This window comes from Trifolium pratense, linkage group LG6 (assembly GCF_020283565.1).
Source record: "Trifolium pratense cultivar HEN17-A07 linkage group LG6, ARS_RC_1.1, whole genome shotgun sequence".
NCBI lineage: Eukaryota > Viridiplantae > Streptophyta > Magnoliopsida > Fabales > Fabaceae > Trifolium > Trifolium pratense.
Genome location: NC_060064.1, coordinates 1,551,605 through 1,566,438, shown reverse-complemented (window position 1 = coordinate 1,566,438; position 14,834 = coordinate 1,551,605). Strand labels below are relative to the sequence as shown.

The following is a 14,834-nucleotide window of genomic DNA, read 5'->3' as shown; positions in this document are numbered from 1 at the left end:
CCTCCACCAAAGCGAAGCAAAGTACGGAGGGTGACAATCACTCCACTCCGTCTTGTGCAAAATGTGTGAACCATACTTAGCCACTAACACCTCCTTCCAAAGAGCCGTGTCCTCTCTTTGGAGAAGTCTCCACCTCCACTTCATGAGAAGGCTATAAGATTTACCACTTTAAGATCCCGAACACCAAGGCCCCCATTTTTCTTCTCTTGACACACAACTCTCCACTTCACCCAAGTAATTTTCTTCCCGCCCTTCACACCACCCCAAAGAAATTCTCTTTGGATACGTCTCACCTTTTTTATTACTTGCACCGACATTTTCATGAAGGATAAGAAGAAAATCGGAATAGAATTCAAAATGGAGTTAATTAGAACTAACTCCCTCTTAGACTCAAGTGCTTATTCCCCCAAAAGTTCAACTTTTGACGAATTTTCTCCACCAAAGGTTCCCAAGTTGCCATTCTCCTAGGGTTCGCCCTTACCGGAAGCCCAAGATATTTAAAAGGAACTCCACCGTGAATGCAATTAACTAAATACAGTGAAAATGGAATACTATATGTTTTTTCATGAAACTAGGGAGAGAGATGGATTGCATTCTTGCAACATATAGCCTATATTAGCATGACATATGATGGGTTGTTTACTTTGTGAAAACATTTTTTAAAATACGTGTTCATTTTAACTTGCTAATAAGAAGATGCAAGATTTATAAGATAAATTGTGATGGAAAACTGGTTAGAGAAAATACATTTTTGAAAAATAGTGAAAATAATATGTTTACATTTCCATTGTTTGCAAAAAAAAATTAACACTAATTTTTAAAATTGAAAGTATAACATTTTCACAAAATAAACAAAATTAAATTTTGTTTTTGTTGCAAACGTGACAAATAAGTCACTTAATAACAAGATAGAAAAAAATGTTATGAAAGTGAAAATAAAAAGATTAGGTAAAATTGACACAATTAGGTAAAATTGACATAAAATAAACACAAAGATCTAGAATAAATTATGTATAGTGAGTTTAGCTCAGTTGATAAAAATATTCATTATATATCCACGGGTCCGAGGTTCGAACCCGATCATCCTACTTAAATGACTAACGGGCCGAAGCCCATCGTCATAATTTTGCAAAAAAAAACCGGCGCGTGTTTGAGGAAAACCGTCGAACACCGCATATGCATCAGTCGTAGCACGTAGCACGTAGCACGGTGACGTTCCCTTCCTCCCACTCTCTGTTGCAGCTCTGAACTAAAACCCTAGTTGTGCTTGTTCTCGAAGCACTCACTCACTCGCTCGCTCGCAGTGATAATGAATTCCATGGAAGAACACGATGTTGGCATCTCCTGCTACATTTCCAACCTTCCCGGTTTCCGCGGAGTTTTAAAGCAAAGGTTTCTTCATTACCCCTTCCTCATTTATTCAACATTCATAATTAATCATATATGAAGTTAATATCAGTTATATTAATGTTGAGTAAATTGAATTTGTGATATAGGTATTCTGATTTTATTGTACATGAAGTAGATTCCGATGGAAAAGTAATTGAGTTATCTTCACTTGAAGCCATTGCCGAGGAATCTAAGGTTTCGGAATCGGAATCGAAGGTATGATGATTTGAGCTTATTCATGAATTAATTTGCGGTTTTTATTAGTATTTGATTTCTTGTTCATGTTTCAGAGTGTTCAGGAAAATAAAACAGATAAGTCTGAAACTGCGGTTACAAGTTATGTTTCTCAAATTGAATCTTTTAAGTCTCTTGCTGGGGATTCTGATGCGTCTCGTTTGGAAGAATTTATTAATCAAATTAATGCTGGTGGCAAAGACAGTGTCCCTCCTATTATTCTTTCTCCAGATTCTGATAAATCCCATCGAACGGTTAGTATGAGTCTCGGGACTTTCTTGTTCTATTTTAGATTTTGGAGGCATATGATATGAAACATATATTAGCTAGTATTTTGATGATAGGTCAAAGGTTAGGGACTAAGGTGTCTCATTACTCGGATATTAGGTCATAGTCTAGGTAGGGACTAGGGTGTCTCACCCCATAATGGGTTGAAGTTTTCATCAGGGATCATGTGTAATTTAGATCAAGAAACTTAGTGTCAAAATGAGTCCTCTTGATTTGCAGTTTATTTGTTTAGGTTATATTTTAGTTTAGCGCTGGCCATTATGATTTGCTTTTATATTTAGACGAAGTGAGAAATATGATGCTGATTTGATTCTGCTATAGAAGCAAGTATACTGAATTCATTTTGTATTATAGTTGTTTTTTTTCCAATTCAAAACATCATAATTTTATGCTTCTTAAATCTATCAGGCAGTGCATATTTTCTTTAGGGAAAATTTCAAGTTCCTGGTCACCGACACAGTCGATGGACCTGATGATTCCTCAAAATGTATCCGCGTGAGATTGAATTCCGGTGGATCCAACAACACAGGCAAAAACTCTAGGAAACGCAAAGAAAGAGATAATAAGCCTTTTGACAGCAGAGGTTCAGACAATTGGGCAGACAAAGCTGGCAAGTTCCTTAGGTAAAGTTTCTGATAACAGGTCTGTTCTTAAATTAGAAGGTGTTTATGCAAGTAGAAATAGAGGAGTAGTAGGGGATAATACCCTAAACAACGGATCTTGATCGAAGTGTTGTGTTGTAAGACCCAGTTTCTTAGTATATTTTGTTATATAAGAGAGAGTGGCGGGATATAGAGGTCACAGAGAGGTTCGGGTTCTCTTGGACACCCTCAAGACTTACATTATTGTATCTCATTTTCTCTTTGTTCTATCTGAGTTTGCTCTGATTCAAGGGAAAAGTAGTCGGATTATACTCTATTTGTCTCTGTTCTTGTCCCTTATTCCTTCCGAGTCTATCAATTTCTAAAGCATTAAATTTAGTAATGCTCAATGTATTCCATGTTGATTTTTATATTAAAATTTGTTTTGTTGGTTTTACTCACAAAACTGCTCGATCACAACAAATAATAAAGAGACGTGTAAAGAGAGTTTGATTTTCCCTTCTAACTAAATTCACCAAGCACTGAAATTGAGGCTTCCGAGTTCTGACTCTTACCCAAATAACTTACGGCAGAGAGGACTGCACTTCAATTAAACTATTATCTTTACTAACATATTTTATTCAGTCATTGCCTAAAAGTGATATCAACTCTTGCTTGCATTTCATATTTGGTGATGATATATTCCCACCTTTATATACTGTGTTAAGTTTCTCATTGCTATTGGCTGAACGTTTCCACCAATGTAATTTATAGGTTTCATCTTTATAAGGAGAACAAAGATACCCAAGAAGCTTTGGGGGTGCTAGGGCATATGCTTGGCATCAAGGTGTGTTTTGCTCATACTGGGTATATTTAGTAGGCATTCTGATGACGATTGATCATGCGTACGTCTGGGAGTGTGTTTGACTAACCGCCACCACACATATGACTGCCTTTCACCGTGATAATACACAATCTACAAACTGTAGCTTCAAAATGAACGTGTGTTCACGTTTTACCCCATACCAAAACAAACACATTATGTATTTGTATGCGATAATTTTCTTTTCCTTGGTTATTGATGATTGGCATATGGAAACGGGAGCTGAGTAATAATTTATGTCTATTTGCCTTGTTTTTATTTTAATATTTGCTTATCATATCTATGATTGTATCTATGACTTTGCTTTTAACCTGGAGGTTAAAAATTTGATATTATTATTTAGCGTTGAGTGATTGTTTTGGCTCATTAAATTCTGATTGTTCCTTTGTCCATAACCACCCTTTTGAAAAGTAAATTAATATGTGCAATCTGCTCAGATTATAGTTGATTTCTAGAAAGTCTTGTAAGTTTTTTGACTGACTGGTAGTTAACTGACAGTCGAGATCATTTGGATTTGCGGGTACAAAGGATAAGCGTGCTGTCACAACCCAAAGGGTAATACATTTTCATATTTTTCTGATTTTGCAGTATACATTCGTTCCTTTCTTCATCTTCCATTTTTACTGTTCATTAGAGACAGGTGCTTCAGTTGGTTTATTTCTCATTTTTGTTTTCAGGTTACTGTTTATAAGCAGCAAGCAAGTAAGCTAGCTTCCCTTAATGAGAAGTTGTTTGGAATTAAAGTGGGTGATTTCTGGTAAGGGGATTGAATTATAAGTGCCCGATGTTCCTATTCATTAGTTTTTTCATGGATGTTGAAACTATAAATTTATTATTGTCCAGTTATGTCAATGAAGGACTTTGTCTTGGCCAGCTATTGGGAAACAGATTTACAACCACATTGCGGTGAGAGTAATATCTATACATAAAATTCATTCATCCTCTCTCAATTTAATATATCTTGTGGGTATAATTATTTATACTTGTTGATATAATTGCACCTTTTTATTTTTACCCATATATCTGACATGTTTTATCAGAGGTGTTGTTGCAGATTCTGTAGATACCATAAAAGCTGCTGCAGATTCCTTAGGACAGCATGGCTTCATTAACTACTTCGGTTTACAAGTACTTACTAAGTCAAACCCTTGTGCTCTCTTCCACTCTTTATGCGCGTCCTTTTCCTCTTTCTACTTGTTTATTATTGGATTAGTTACTTACACTTGGATTTGTTACAATAGCAGACAAATAGATAGTTGCCTTGTGCTAGTGAGAGGAGGAATTCCCTAATTGTATACTCATGTATGATAAAACTTTTTAAACTATCTGGTCCAAGATATTTTGTACTTGGCAAGTCTCTTTCCTAACATCAACAACAATAATCAAAATGTTTTCCCACTGGATAGGATTTGCTATGTGAATTAATGCCATGATGTATTGTCATCAATTAAATTTGAAGACATATCATTTAACTCTAAATCTATTTTAATGGCTTTACTTAAAGTTTTCATTTGTCCTAAGTAATAAAATTGTATTTCAGGCTGTGATTATTTTAGGACTTATTTTATTTTTCATCTTTGCATTATAAACAATTTATTGTACACACATGTTCACTGCTCAGCGTTTTGGAAGTGGTTCTGTGGCCACTCACTTTATTGGAGCCGCATTACTCCGGGGGGAATGGAAACGTGCCGTGGACTTGATCCTTGATCCAAGAGATGGAGATATCCTTTTATCGTTTCTGTAATATATAACAGATTATATGACTTAATCAATTAATTGTGCTCTAATAGTAGTGTATTTAATTCCTTTGTTATCCATAACTTGGCAATACAAAAATATGTAATAGCCAAGGCACGCAAGTACTATAAAGATACTAATGATGTTGCTGGGACACTTAAGCAGTTGCCCCATTTCTTAGTTGCTGAAAATGCTGTGGTAAGCTTGAGATGAAACCTATTTCTACATTATATGTTCTATTCGATAAACTTGATTTGAGAGTGAAGCTAATCTTTTTGCTTAACTGATATGTTCATCCACGCATGATGTCATAACCATGTTTTCTTGACAAATCTTTTGCAGCTGAAAAGTTTAAAACAATTTCCTGGAAACTACTTGCAGGCTTTGAAATCTATTCCACGAACTTTAAGGATGATGTGAGTATTTAAATAAATTGATATGTTTTGAAGTAAATGTTTGGCTAGTCACACTGTTACTGGTAGTAATTTTTTGTAGTTGGAGTAATTATATATGAAATATCAAGTATCATTTCTGTTGCTCAACAATTGTTGTATAACTTCAAGAGTCACTTTACTTTGGACACTGTACAGATATTATCGTTCCTTGCTTGAAAAATTCAAAATTTCTCTTTCGCATATAACTTTTTCATATTGATCCTTCTCTTTCATTCCATTTCAAACTAAAAAATACCGGAGTTATCAAGATGTTGGGTGGCATTTTGGCTGAGAAGGATTATGTTCTCATATTACATATTGTATAGGCTGGTTAGTATATAATTATATATGTGAAACATAACTGAAGAGCGCATTTATTTTTTCATCCTGTTTGTACGCTTCACTATCGCCAATATAAAATTGGTGGATTCAGTACTAAACCTCTGTTTTTGAGATACTGAAGCTCTAAATGGGCTATTTAGACTGTTTATATGGTGATGTTTTCTTTTATGTGTCGTGCAGAGAAAGTGTGCTATGAACACAAATAAAAGATGAAAATATTCATTTGATCATTACATTACATTACATTACATTACATTACATTACTTCTGTTCTTTTAGGTATGTGCATAGTTATCAAAGCTATTTATGGAACAACGCAGCAAGTACAAGGGTGCAAAAGTATGGTAAGTTGTGATTTATAATGATTTTCTAGATCCGACTTGCTTGCTCTGACAATTAACTTCCAATGTTGCATCTCCTGACATCCTTACTGCATTCAATGTAATTTTCATGCAATCCTCACCAAAAAGAATCATTATTATGGTAGTGGAAGTTAACAGATTCTTTATTAAGTCGAATTCAACTCTACTATGTGGCAGGAACTGAGCAAGTAGTATTAGGAGACTTGGTATACTGTAAAGAGAATTCTTCTGAAAAGGTTCCAGGTATTGCTGGACCTGAATGTGATGATGACTGCGTTGATAGTTATGATACTAATAATGAAGATGAAGTCTCTGGAGATATTCATGAAAAAATAAATAGTTATGTAAAGGTTAGTCTTTTGATTTTTGCCAATGACAGAGGTCTGTCACTAAACCAAGTTATTGCTTTAGAAGTATGTCCTTTTGTTATGACATATCTTTCTGGTAAATTATTAAATATAGTGTGTCTGATATGCAGACATAGAGATACATCCATGCACATTTTATTGGTTATTTCTATTTTTAGTCATTTTATATATTGCTATTCTATTGACAATTTAAGTTCAAAGATGAAGATGTGAAATTGAAGCTTCTTTTTATAAAAGAATAAATTCATTAATACAAAGAGATGATGATGACAAAGTTAAAAGGATAAGAAAACCTTGTTGAAAAAAAAGGAAAACAACAATATAGAACAATAAAACATGAACGAGGAGATCAGGAGATATTAGAGTTATTAGTTTTGTTAGTCTTAGTCTTGGGATTTGTGCTAATATGACAACACTTGACCTATTATGCATTTACCTGCATGCAGAATTTTACCTTTTATAACTTGACAGTCTAAGTTTATCTCTCTATCTGCATCCCTGTTCATTGATAATAATCGGCATGCTGAGTGAGCTATTAATGAAATCAGTAATTTATAAAGCAGTTCTATATCAAAATTTATGAATAGAACACAACAGTTGAACAACTTTTCTCTATTGAGGGGATTAATTCCATACAATTCTATGCATTGGAAGGTAGTGAAGTGTAAATTCGATTTTTTTTAATAAAAACGCAAATATTATTTAGGATCCAGGTAGAGTACAACAATGGGAAGGATAAATTATCAATTGGGAATTTTGAACAAAAAATAGTCACAACAAGGAAAAACAAAAGTTGTGTGGATGGTCTTCTAAATAAGGTTTACAATTTAAAGTGCGTTTACTTGATATCAGGCTGTGAATGCTGAAGATCTAAATTCAAAATGTTATACAATTGATGATGTCATCCTTCCTATGCCAGGGTAAGCTTGACCAAATAAAATGTTGAATTTCTAATATTTATATATTTATTTATTTATTTATTTGATTAGCTCTATATTTTTTATTTTGCAGTTCGCGGTCAATTTATCCAACCAATGATATTGTCAAAGTGTATAATGATTTGACAAATAAAGTATGTATCAATTTGACATCTTGCAATTCTAGCATCGAATTTTTGTATGTATATGATTAAGAGTGATATCCAAGGAGCTAATACTGAATGTCGTGTCAGTGCACTTTCAAACTATAATTTAAGGTGATATTTGGTTGGTTTGCATTTTGGGATTCTTAAGAAGATTATTTATTTCTTGTTGGACAACATTAAAAAATTGTTTCTTCTCTGGTTCATTTAATTGTGTCAAGCTGGAAACAACCCTTTGCTAATCAGTAATGATCTTAATTGTAATAAGTAGATTTTTCAATCTGGCTATAGGTTATGCCTTAAGGATTTGTTTGGGAATTGGAAGTGGAGTGTTTGAGGGAAAAGACAAGAGAGGAGGAACGGGAAGGGAGGAAAGTCCCCACTTTGCATGGGGGTTTATTTTTCTCCACCAAGATTAAAACCCCCTAATTTGAGAGAACTCAAATAAATGAATTAGGAGAGGATTCTGGAAGGTTTTGGAGGGCTCTGAAAAATTTCTCAAGTCATTATCCCTTTTTATAATACTCCCAACAAACAAAAATATCAGTCACAAGTCCCTCTCCTCCAAAAACACTCTCAAACAAGGCAATGGCTTCCCTTCTCATTCCCTCCCCTCCAAACTCCCAAACAAACTCTAAAGCTGTAGGACACCAGCCTGAAGTTCCTGCCATATCGATGTGATCAATATTAATATTCAGTGGTTGTAGTTGGTTCTTAGAATTGGCATTTCTAGTATAGGATATAGCCCTTCACTTCTTCTCTTTCTATCCCTCCTCTGTTTCTCCAGCTAGTTCTATGTATGTATATGGTTCTTTTTGCAGCATTTTTCATAACTTATTGTTCGGTTCATAAATAATTTATTTTGCTAATTAGTTACATGCTTGTTTGTACTGGTCAGGATGGAATCAGTTTAACTGAGAGCGTGCATAATGCAAAGTATGTAATAATAAGAATCTCGTCTCAAATTTCAATTGAGTCTGATTTTACATTCATTCTCTATTTTACTTTTTTTCTATTTTGCCTGTCCCCTTACTCTAGTTTATTTTTATTTATTATCAGGGAATTCTCGATTACTAATGTTACTGGAAGTTACAGGAAGGTTTTTCAGAAACCAATTGACTTTGAATGGTACATGCCTAAGTTAACCCTGTGCTTGATTGCATAAACTATTGCTTTACCCTTTTTTGGATGTAGTCCACTTGTTGAATACTGTCTTTGAATGGATGCAATTGCAGGGAATTACTTACATATACTGATAGTAATAAGCCATTGGTTGAGACAGATTTAGATAAAATTGGGAAGTCTAAACCTATAAATGTCAATCCAGTGAGTCCACCAAATGAGCAAAAGGAGAAAGTCGTTGATTGCATTAGCCAATTAGAGAGCTCTGATGATGGTCCAAAGGTTGAGACCGATCATGATGAGATTGCAGGCAAGGAAGTAACATTACCACATGATGAATCTGTCCGTGACTCCAGCTCTCAAGACTTCCAGACTGCTCTCAAACTGTCCTTTACTCTTCCTTCTTCATCTTATGCGACAATGGCGATAAGAGAGCTTCTGAAGACATCAACATCTGTAAGCACCCAAATTGAAAAAGCCTTTTACTTTGTTCACGTTAATCATGATTCTGATAAATTTCTATTATTTGTAATTTTCTTTTGAACCATAGACTTGTAAAAACATATAAATGTGAGCAAGTTTGATCCTTAAATATTTCTTTTCTTGCCACTTAGCAGTTTTATGTGCATATAAATCTTTTTAAAATGCTGCTGCAGGTTGCTTATCAGAAGACATTAAACCAGTAATAATAACAGAGAACACTAGAAAGGAAGTTTCAGCTCAAATATTACTAATTTTCAGTGGATGATTGGATGTTATATGTATCTTGTTGGAAGAAGTAGAGCAGTATCCTCTCTTAGTTCGATCTGTATTTTGCTGGAGAGCAGTGAAATTTAACACTACAACAATTTCTGCTGAAAATTATAGTTGAATACTTTCAAGTACTAATAGTATTAGTTTTATCTAAGAAGATTTCCATGTATTGTTTTTTAGTCGGTTGTGATTGCGCACACTCATATTTTTCCATTGTAGAAATTCTTTTATTTCCTGTTGTATTTTTTAGCTGCAACAATCCATTCCTATGCTTTCTTTGACACATAGGTAGGAAGTTGAATGTAGTTAATTGTTATGTATTTGTTCTCTTTTTCAATAACTCAACCAATTTAATGTCTTAAAATTTACAGAGTGAGAGAGCCTGCAGCAGAAGGTATGTTTAAAGTTTAAACCAAATTATTCTTACTGGTTCCAACTTTTGTCTCGATTATTTATGTATAGTTGTATACATTACGACGAAAGATTCAAGAAGGAATTGGCTCTGGTGTATAGAGGAATTTATGGCTTAAAAAGTAATCATAGTAAATCCCCCATTTCTTATGGACCTGGATTCCATGCATTTGACTTTTATGTGCAGTTGGACCATTTATAGCCGTCCGATCAAGGTCGGACGGTCATGATTTAAAAATATTATTTGTCGACTGCATTTGTTTAAATCGTTCGATTGTGATCGAACGACTATAAAATGACTGCATAGGAAAGTTGACTGCACCTAATCCATTTCCATTTCTTATACATACATAAAATTGATATCATGGTGTTGCCAAATTTAACAACTGCTTAATTTATCTACCAAAAAAAGAAATTAGCATTCTCACCCATCTAACGGCGGATCCAGTTCATACTAATGTTGATATTTTAATAGTTTTCCTGATGATATGATCAACATAGTGTGAATGGTTTGTCAAAAAAGAAAAGAAAGTGTGGAATGTTTTTGTTCAAGCAAGTAGCCAGTTAATTGTGAACTAAACGAGATTACACACACACACGCTTGTGTACCCGATGAAACATAAAGTATATTGCGACAGCACACGAGAGAGATGAGAATAGTACTATAACGCAACGTTTATTTATGTTAGGGGTGGTGGGGGGGGTCCGACCAACGTTGTCTTTTTGTGTTTTAAGTCTGCCTGCCTGCCTTTTGGCCCACGTTCTGTCGCTAGACACTGCATCATCCATCCCTTCCTGTTTAGTGTTTCGTTCAGTAGTAGTAATATTTCAGTATTTATTTTTTCAATTATTATTGATTATTGATATAATGCTATCTCTAATAGACATACAATAAAACCCATATCCGCGGTTATCCGCTCAAACCATACCCGCTTTGACGGGGAAAACCCGAGTTGACTGGGTTTGGGTTCGGGTTTTTCCCGATTTCAAAATATGGGTTTGGGGCGGGTAATGGGTACATTGATACCCACCCCGAATCCGTCCTCGAACCCGCCCCGCTTATACTAAAAATTAGATTTCATCTCTTTTAAATTAGAAACGTTTAAACAATCTCTTAAATTACATTCATATATTTATTTTTTATTTTTAATTTGAGTATTAAACAAACCATTTTCTCTATTTTTTTTTCTTTATTTAAAAAAATATTGTTGAGAGAAAATAATTTTGGACATTTAACTTTTTTTTTAATAAAAAAAATACTAAAATACAATCTAAATTCATGTGAAAAGAGGCGTAATGGGGATACCCGAAACCCGATGGGGATATCCGATCCCCGTTGGATATGAGTTTGGGGTTATCATTTTTATCCCCACTAAAATTTGGGATGAGTTTGGGGAAACCCAAACTTTATGAATTTAGGTTTGAGGAGGCAAAACTCGTGCCCGCCCCATTGCCCGCCCACATTGCCATGCCTAATCTCTACATACAATACAGGGATTCCTCCCAAGGAGTAATATATTTGTTTTCAAAAAAGAAAGATTTCCTTGTTTGAAATTATTGTGGACGAACTCACGTGTGGTCTGGTCTTTGCTCTGACTCACTCACTGAGTGCAATGCAATGCAATGCAGTTTCTAAGCAAAGAGAGAGTGTCCAGAAAGACAGAAAGTCCAGCAGAGACTAGTAGACGTAGACGATGGTAAAGGAAGAGGTTGCACGTGGTGATGACTGGTGAGCCTGGATTGTAGTACGTACGATATGTGGAGTGGAGTGAGTGAGTGAGTGGAGATTCCCTTCCTTAGAATCAATGTCCCCACACTCTGTTTCTTTTTCACGTGTCCTGTCATCTTTGTACCGTTAGTTAATTACAGAGTCCTCACCTCATCTCATCTCATCTACGCCATCCATCCACTCTCCCTTCCTCGCGCGTATAGATACATTCAACTCCCAAATCATGTCTTGTCTTTTATAAGACAAAGACTTTCTTTTTAACATTGGCTCAATCAAATATTTACTCTATTTTCAACTAGTTAAAAAAAAAAAATGAAAGTTAGAGATTGTATGTTGAAGAGAAAGTGTTGTTAGCTCTGCTAAAATTTGGATTTTGTGATAATGTGAAAAGAAGGAAAGGATTTTGAATATATATATATTAGAGGGGAGAGAGAAACAAACATTAAGAAAAAGAGGTGGTGGCAAGGCAAGGCAAGGCAAACAAACATGTTGGATGAAGGAGAAGGAGGAGCAGAACAGTTTGAGTTAGAGCAATTGAGGTTGAGGACTACAACTACTAATACTACTAGTCTTCTTCTTCATTCCTCTTCTTCTACAAACAACAACAACAACAACACCTTCCACTACATTCCTTTAATTCATCCTCCTAATTACAACAACAACCACCCTTCTAGTTCTAGTTCTATTTCCAATTCTCAATTTCAAACTCAAACAAATTTCTTCCCTCCATCAATATTATTGCCCCACCACTCTCCTACACATTATCACAATAACACTACAACCTTTAATTCTAACTTCCAGATCCAATCTCCACCACCTATGTTCACCGATTCCACCTGGACCAACCATCAACTTCTTGCACTCTTCAAGATCACATCTACCATCCACAATTTCTTCCCAGATCAACTCATCACATGGGACCATGTCTCAAGGTATGTATGTATGTCTCTTTAATTCAATAATAACTTATCAATTCATATATATATAGTATGATAGCATAATAAACAATTAATGTATATATATGATTCATTTTTCTAGATGCGCTATGTCAGTGGTAAGAATTTAGTCTTGTAACCTTTAAAGAAAGTATCGCGTTCAAAATTCATTAGGAACAATTCCACCGACAAACCACACACAAAAACCCCAAGATATATACACAATGATGGAAATTAAATTGACTTTAAAATTTAAAATTCATCATTGTGTATGTATAGTTTATTATTGGATTTAGTTATACTTATGTGATGTGCAGGAAGCTAGCTGAGGTTGGGATTAACAAGAGTGCTGAGAAGTGTAAGGATAAGTTTGAAGATGATAACATATCATCATTTTTCAAGATTCATAATAATCATGATCATAATTACCCTCCTCGGTTTATTAGTGAGCTTCAAGATCTTTATCAAGGTGGTGTTAGTGCTGATGAACAACAAAATTCTCATGAAAAGGAAAACACCCAACAACACCAAGAAGAAAATTCAAGAGATGGTGATGATACTGACATAGTAGTAGTGACCAAACAATGTGATGATGATGACGACGACGACGACAAGGTGATTGAAAAATCAAAGAGAAAGAAGTGGAAGAGACGCAATAGGTTTGAAATGTTGAAGAGTTTTTGTGAGACAGTGGTTAACAAAATGATGGCACAACAAGAAGAAATACACAATAAACTACTTGAAGACATGCTCAAAAGAGATCAAGAAAAGCTTGCTAGAGAAGAAGAATGGAAAAATCAAGAGATAGAAAGGATGAACATGATGGCAAAAGAACAAGCTATTGCAAGTGATAGACAATCCACCATAATCCATTTCTTGAACAAATATCTATCCACAGATGGAAATGGCAAAGGACGTTCTTCTTCCCAAAACCCTAATGATCAACCTTCTAACAATCTTGAAGTTGAATCAACACCTTCTTCTTCTAATGTGATAGCACAAGCACAACAAAACCCTAGCTCAAGTGAGACAGTAGTGGAATCAAATTACACTTCTACCCTTGTTGTGCCAACAACAATGGAGAAATTAGAGGATAGGAGAAGATGGCCAAGAGATGAAGTGTTGGCACTAATAAACCTCAAGTCTACTACAAGTGTAATAAATCGAAGCAACAATGTTGAAGAAAAAGAAGGAAATAGTAACATTAAGGGACCTTTGTGGGAGAGAATCTCTGAAGGGATGTTAGAGATGGGATACAAGAGAAGTGCAAAGAGATGTAAAGAAAAATGGGAAAACATAAACAAGTATTTTAAGAAGACAAAGGATGTTGTCAATAAGAAGAAAAGGTCATTGGATTCTAGGACATGTCCTTATTTTCATCAACTTAGTTCTTTGTATAATCAGCAGCAGGAGGGAAAACTAATTGATAAATCTCAATCTCAATCTCAATTAGTAACAAATCCAATCTCAAATTCAGCTGACAAAGTAGATGATCAACCACAAGCGGAGTCTTCTGATTCTCCAGTGGGGTCTAGTGTGGTATAATTAAGAATGATGTAGCATGTTGATTATGCATGTTAGCAAGTGAGAAAAAATATTTTTGATGTAACCTTTTGTTAATTTTGGTACTATATAATAGTATATCATTTTAGTTTGAATTCCTTTACTTGCACATTTCTTGTGATATATTAATATTGATGATGATAATAATAATTAGTTCAACTATATATATTTTTTGGTTTCTTTTAATTGTTCTTGGTGGTGGGAGGGAGGAAAGCGGCTTACAAATAAATATTATCTCCGATCTCTTTTATAAGAAATAATTGATTTTTTATGTTTATTGAATAGCTGATATATTCCCTCGGTGATATTTTATAAAAAATTTTCAGTTTTCTAAGTTTATTGTATATTAATTAATGTATCTAGAATGTATTATAATTCACATACATTAGTTACATAATAAACCTAAAACGGTGAAATTTGTTTATAAAATGTCACATAAAATATCTAATAGTTATTTAATGAATCTAAGACTTTGTTTATTTTCAAAATGAATTATAAAATATTGTATTTTTAGGAGACTCAATAACTAAACACATTGCAAAAGTTTTCTTTTAGATTATTATTTAAAAATTGTGAGTAAATTATCTAAGAACAAATAAAAATTAGTCACATAAACATAT

The 14,834-nt window shown here is 34.3% G+C and overlaps 2 protein-coding genes across 2 annotated transcripts; both read left to right on the top strand.

Moving 5' to 3' along the window:
* The first annotated feature begins 1,153 nt into the window (after positions 1 to 1,153).
* Positions 1,154 to 9,936, top strand: LOC123890830 (multisubstrate pseudouridine synthase 7). Its single transcript, XM_045940532.1, has 20 exons — positions 1,154 to 1,392; positions 1,497 to 1,605; positions 1,680 to 1,877; positions 2,320 to 2,534; positions 3,267 to 3,339; positions 3,874 to 3,930; positions 4,053 to 4,132; positions 4,219 to 4,281; positions 4,416 to 4,503; positions 4,997 to 5,099; positions 5,210 to 5,313; positions 5,458 to 5,531; positions 6,170 to 6,234; positions 6,430 to 6,602; positions 7,473 to 7,540; positions 7,632 to 7,692; positions 8,600 to 8,637; positions 8,761 to 8,829; positions 8,937 to 9,279; positions 9,480 to 9,936. Exons 1-20 carry the CDS (start codon positions 1,310 to 1,312, stop codon positions 9,507 to 9,509), a joined length of 2,094 nt encoding a protein of 697 aa, XP_045796488.1. The 5' UTR covers positions 1,154 to 1,309; the 3' UTR covers positions 9,510 to 9,936.
* Positions 9,937 to 11,946: 2,010 nt separating this feature from the next.
* LOC123890829 (trihelix transcription factor GTL2-like) lies at positions 11,947 to 14,393 on the top strand. The gene is made up of 2 exons (XM_045940531.1): positions 11,947 to 12,648; positions 12,969 to 14,393. The coding sequence occupies exons 1-2, from the start codon at positions 12,203 to 12,205 to the stop codon at positions 14,194 to 14,196; spliced, it is 1,674 nt and encodes a 557-aa protein (XP_045796487.1). The 5' UTR covers positions 11,947 to 12,202; the 3' UTR covers positions 14,197 to 14,393.
* Positions 14,394 to 14,834: the final 441 nt, after the last annotated feature.

What these genes read in the sequence shown, in the direction of transcription:
- LOC123890829 (XM_045940531.1), top strand. Translation starts at nt 12,203, where the DNA reads ATGTTGGATGAAGGAGAAGGAGGAGCAGAACAGTTTGAGTTAGAGCAA. An exon ending in ACATGGGACCATGTCTCAAG is followed by an intron (nt 12,649 to 12,968) that starts GTATGTATGTAT and finishes TGTGATGTGCAG; the next exon opens with GAAGCTAGCTGAGGTTGGGA.
- LOC123890830 (XM_045940532.1), top strand. Translation starts at nt 1,310, where the DNA reads ATGAATTCCATGGAAGAACACGATGTTGGCATCTCCTGCTACATTTCC. An exon ending in AAAGCTGGCAAGTTCCTTAG is followed by an intron (nt 2,535 to 3,266) that starts GTAAAGTTTCTG and finishes TGTAATTTATAG; the next exon opens with GTTTCATCTTTATAAGGAGA. An exon ending in ATAATGATTTGACAAATAAA is followed by an intron (nt 7,693 to 8,599) that starts GTATGTATCAAT and finishes TGTACTGGTCAG; the next exon opens with GATGGAATCAGTTTAACTGA.